Source organism: Grammomys surdaster, unplaced genomic scaffold, assembly GCF_004785775.1.
Source record: "Grammomys surdaster isolate TR1022 unplaced genomic scaffold, NIH_TR_1.0 187, whole genome shotgun sequence".
In the NCBI taxonomy this organism is placed as follows: Eukaryota; Metazoa; Chordata; class Mammalia; order Rodentia; family Muridae; genus Grammomys; species Grammomys surdaster.
Window position 1 is genome coordinate 1,429,312 of NW_021604632.1, and position 5,650 is coordinate 1,434,961.

Here is a 5,650-nt window from a genome sequence, read left to right on the forward strand (position 1 = left end):
GTTTCTCTGTGTAGCCCTGGCTGTCCTGACTGACCTCTGTAGACCAGTCTTTATCCGTGATTTCACCTATGCTTGATGTGCTCCATTTGGGGTGTATACTTTGTGGGGTATAAAAAGGCTGATGTTACTTGTTAGTGGAGGATGAAGGTAACGCAACAAGCTAAGAGCCTTGGCGGGTGAGTGTCAGGAACCATACTTACTGGGCCTCATCTCCCTCACCCTGGGCCCCTTACTGATGGGGTCTGGTGGAGTTGCAGTGGCTCTTGGCTTGGGTGAGTCTATAAAGAACCATTGGAAACTTACCTATGGGGCATCAGCACCAACCATTTCTCCTTATTCCTTGTTCTCCATCTACCTCATTTTCTTCCCTCTTTTCCCTTCTTTACATTTTTCTCCCCTCTCACTTTTTGGCTGTATCAGAGACCAAACCCAGGCTTTTGTATCTTATACATGCTAGGCAAGGGCTCTGCCAACTCTCTAGATCCCTAGATCCAGTTATATATTCTTGAATATTCTTAGATGGGACCAAAGACTCTCTGGCTAGCCTCAGCTGTAAGCAAGTGGGTTAGCTGTGGCTAAATCTAGATTCCAGAAGAATGGGGATTGTCTTAGTGACCACTAGGAACAGTGACAAAGGCATACCAAATACTACAGGTAAGTATATGAAAAGACACCACACACCCTAGGCCATGAAATCAGTTCTCTTGCTGTCCCTGAGGTAGATGCTCTTGTCACAGGAGAGCATGCAGAGGAACATAAAAACCTGAGTCTGCCCACTGAAGGTCTCCAGTGGGTAAAAGGCAGAGCTCAAACGTGGGTGTCTCTGGCTTCTCTCCCGTTCCCCCATCCCTCTGCTCTGCTTCTGCCAAGCAGCTGCTTCCACCCCCTTGCTCCTCGGACTTAGAGATGACACGTAAAGACGGTTATGTACCATCTCCAGCTGTCACACTGTCGAGCTGGCAGATAGAGATTTGGTTTTGTGGGCTAGGGAGGTGGCTCAGACAGTAAAATACTTGCCTCACAATACAAGAGACTCCAAGTTTAACAAACAAAGCTAGGCAAGGTAGCATGCTTATAATCTCATCTTGGGAAGCAGACATAGGCGGATCCCTGAGGCTCCCTGGCTAGTCAACATAGCTACTTGTCAGGATTCCTGGCTAAAAAAAGAGACTTCTATTATTATTTTTATTTTTTATTTTTTATTTTATTTTATTTATTTATTTATTTTTTTTGGTTTTTCGAGACAGGGTTTCTCTGTGTAGCCCTGGCTGTCCTGGAACTCACTCTTGTAGACCAGGCTGGCCTCGAACTCAGAAATCCACCTACCTTTGCCTCCCAAGTGCTGGGATTAAAGGTGTGTGCCACCACTGCCAGGCGAGACTTCTATTAAAAATAATAAGATGAATAAGAATAAGGTGGAGGTGGATGACACCTGAAAAATGATACTTGAGGCAGTCCCCTGGCTTCCACATGCATGTCCACACTTGTGAACATATACCAACACATATATGTACAGGCACACACACACACACACACACACACACAAAAGAAAATCAGTTTTGTATCCCTGTGATTTCTCAGGACAATATAAAATTCACTATCTTAATACTCTATCCCCGCTGGGCAGTGGTGGTGTATACCTTTAATCCCAGCACTTGGGAGGCAGAGGCAGGAGGATTTCTGAGTTCGAGGTCAGCCTGGTCTACAGAGTGAGTTTTAAGACAGCCAGGGCTATACAGAGAAACCCTGTCTCGAAAAAACAAAAATAAAACAAATACACTGTCCCCATAAACTTGTGCTTCACAAGCTAGATGGTTCCCCATTTGGACCAGGAAACTGCCTTCTAGGGTACTCAGTACCCCCTCCTCCAACCTCTATTTCCCTTCATATTGTACATCAGTTCTTAAGTGCCCAACAGGTCAGCTCAGGAATACAATCGCCCAAAGATTTTATCCTGTGAGACCACTCAAATTGGAATAAGCAAAGGGGGCATTTACGATGCAAACCCATCAGCTATGGGGCCAGGTTTGCAAAGTCCACTGAGGGCATGCATCCAACTTCCAAGCTGTCAGCAAGAAGTATTTCAACCCCCTTCCATCCGGGTCAGCTTCCAGCTCCTTTGTATTTAAATAAGTAGCTGTAAACACTGTCATTAGCACAAAGACACACATGTTACTATTAGACTCCTGAGAGATCATTATGGCAGTCATCTTCTGGGTGACTTGGTGGCTTCCATTCCCTCCCAATCACCATTGCTCAGGTGGATGAACAGAAGGAATGCCCTGAGGAGCTAAAATACACTCTAAAAGGTGTATTTTATTCATTAGTGTAACTCCCAATTTGTAGAGACCCAGGAAGTAAGTACTTAGGGAACACTTGTACTGGGTGCTTAACTGCTGTTACCATTTCAAGTCTCTTAAAAGGTCTCCTTTTCTTTTATGATTGTGGCTACACAGTATCAGATTCAGGATAGGGAAAACCACAACAAACATTTCTGGTGGAACCGTGGTAGGGTGTTGGGTTGAATGAAAAAGGCATAGACTGGTGATGTCATTTGAAGAGACAATTAGAGAATCTGGTTAATGGTATGTCACTTCCAGAAGGTATACCACAGTATCTTAGTGCCAGCAGGGATGTAAGTGCAAAAAAAGGGACTGTTACACTGTGACATACCAGAAACTACAGAAAAGTTGCTGAGAAAGAACCAGTGAAGTTAGAGCCTCCCCAGACAATAAAGTAACATATCCAGCTGTTAAAATGAATGAAACATGCCTGCATTTATAGCCATCCAAAACTGAACACATGACGTAAGTTTATTGACCTGTCATATATTTGCCATGTCAATCTGAGATGTATTTATTTACTGTTATTAACAGTAGATAATTCTGGGTAAAAATTGGGAGGTTGGCTTTTACTTTTATTGTTGTTGTCATTGTCAGTTTTCCTTTTTTGAGACAAGGTCTATTTATTTATTTACTTATTTATTTTTGGTTTTTCGAGACAGGGTTTCTCTGTGTAGCCCTGGTTGTCCTGGAACTCACTCTGTAGACCAGGCTGGCCTCAAACTCCAAAATCCACTTACCTCTGCCTCCCAAGTTTTGGGATTAAAGGCATGCACCACTACTGCCCAGCTTTGAGACAAGGTCTTAATGAAGCCCAGGCTATCCTTAAATCTGTTGAGGCTATCCTTGAATTCATGCTCCTCTGCCTCTACCTCCCAAGTGCTGGGATTATAAGGATGCATGGCCAATCCTGACTTGCCTTTCGCATTTGATTCTATAAACTTTGGTTTTTAAGGTACCCAAAATATTTTTAAAGAAAGAAAGAGAGAGAGAGAAAGAGAGAGAGAGAGAGAGAGAGAGAGAGAGAGAGAAGTGACTTGGTGGGAAAAGAATTAAGCAGCAAATCTAAGCTCATTGCTTCGCTTCTTGTAGACCTGAGTTTATTAGGTCTGAAAGAAAAAAGGGGAGGGGAGGCGATGTGTGATGGTTAAGATATGTTTGCAACTGATTAAAATATCATACCTGCTGGAGGTGGGTCCTGTGGAAGGAGAGAGAGAAAGAGAGGGGGGGAGCGCAAGAAGGAGCTACTCACATACATTCCTATCCCCACCTCAGGGTTCCTAGTTCAGTGAAGGAGAGTCACAAAGCCAAGCCACAGCACTTCCTGTCTTCTCCGTTCTCCTCACCTCACCTCCCATGATAAACTTCACCTCTATAGGAGGCATATCTGAAGTTTTTATTTTAAAAAGCTCACCGGAAAAGGTGATACTATATAAAGAAGAACATCTCTGATTAAGATACCTTCCAGCAAACCAGACTTTCATAACTGCCCCAGGGAAATGGCCCTTGAGAATCAGTAAAGAAAAAAATATAAGTGGATCCATCAGCCAACTTGTGACAGATGAATGTGGGCTTTACTGTTTTGTGTGTGTGTGTGTGTGTTTGCTTGTTATTTGAGATAAGAACTCACATAGCCCCGACTGGCCTCACCCTCCCTAGCCAAAGATGACTTTGAAATCCTGATCCTTCTGCACTCCACCCTTTACTGCTTTGTGTTGCTTTGAAGAAAGTGACCCTGGTAAGGAAGCCTTACCATGAGATTCATGTTGTAACATCCTTTGAGGAAAGTGCCTCCAGGCTGGGTCCCAGTGCATCTCTCTTCGGCTTTTCTTTTAATCTAAGTCAGGCAGAGTCCCATTGTCTTTGCCTTTTCAAACTTTGAACTTTTTTGACTCTTCACCTAGTTTAAGCCCCCTCAGATTTAGCTTTGCTCCATGAGTGAATTCTATGTCAAAGTAGCTTTAAGTTCTGTCCGATCGTGTGTTCACGGATTCTTAAGCTAAAGAGATAGACAGTGCCTCGTGATATGAAAAATTAGATACCCGGTTTCAACAGCTTTTCCATGACTGACAGAGATGGGGAAATAAAGCAACAGGATAGACAGGGTCAAAAGGAAGTCCCAGCTACCCCCTGCCATCTCATTTAATGAGATTATAGTGGGGGAAGGGTTACAAATATATTTGAACAGGTTTAATACCCAGGAGATCACAGGGTACCACTAATCATCTTTCTTATCATCCATAAAAACAGATCTCCACTTGTACATCTCAGAAATGTTCCACATCATCAAAACTCAGTGGAAAACAGCCATACGTAGAGACTTTTTTCATTATAAGAGATTATTTTCAATTAAAAAAAAAAAACCCCTAGTACATGTTTTCTTTAAATAGCAAACTCTCCGGAGACTCCAAAGGTCACCGGATCCCTTGTAAAGCCATACACCCACCCACCCTGATATGATGCTCTCCTGGTGCAGTTTGGACGTGAGCCTTGTTCCAACACCTTCCCCACCCTGCGTAAACCTAGGGTTTTGCTGGGCAGCAATGTCCCGTTACCTTTCACGCGGCGTTTGCTGTGTTTCCTGGCCTTCACTCGGGACGGGTAGCTGTTGGTCTGGTCCAGGAGTAAACTGGCCACCAGGATACAAACGACAAGTCCGTTCTTTGCCATGGCTCTGGGACAGGCCAGTCTGGCCACTTGGTCAGCAACACTGGAGCAGCTAGGGAGCAGGGAGGCTGGGAAGCCACATCTTGCTCTGGGCTGCTGGGGGCTGGCCTTATATAAAGGAGCTGCGAGGTTGGCTAGAAGCCTGCTGACGAAAGGCTGGAATGTTCCTCCAGCCATGGCATAAGGAGGTCCCCTGTTCTCACACCGCACGCTGGGCTCCAGATTCGTTTATTTTTATTCTGTTCGCATTTTCCCACTGATTTGCCTTTCCAGCGTGCATCTGAGTTAAAGAAAGATTTGCCTTTTTAAAAACTTTGATATATATACACACACACACACACACACACACATACACACACACACACACATCTGGGAAGCTTGAAAACTGTAAAGATCTAGTATATTTTTTATTTGTTTTAAAGCTCTGAGGTGTATTCAAGATCTGGAAAGTACATTCAATTCACTTTTAGGAGTTTTTAAAAACAAAGTGGCCAAGTTGTTTGAGGATGTGGCTCAATGGTACAGTGCTTGCCTGGTAGATGGGAGACTCTGGGTTCAACTTGCAGCACCTCAAAATGAAGCTGACACCATGACACCCCAACCAAAGAAAGAAAGCTCAAATCCCATTAGTTTCTGCATAT

General features: G+C 43.9%; 1 protein-coding gene across 1 annotated transcript in view; it reads right to left on the minus strand.

Moving 5' to 3' along the window:
* Clec3a (C-type lectin domain family 3 member A) overlaps window positions 1-5,058 on the minus strand; it is a 10,422-nt gene extending 5,364 nt beyond the window's left edge. Inside the window, exon 1 of the mRNA XM_028768773.1 lies at window positions 4,898-5,058. Coding sequence (XP_028624606.1) covers window positions 4,898-5,012 — 115 coding nt within the window. The 5' untranslated portion in view covers window positions 5,013-5,058. The remainder of the gene's footprint in view (window positions 1-4,897) is intronic.
* Window positions 5,059-5,650: the final 592 nt, after the last annotated feature.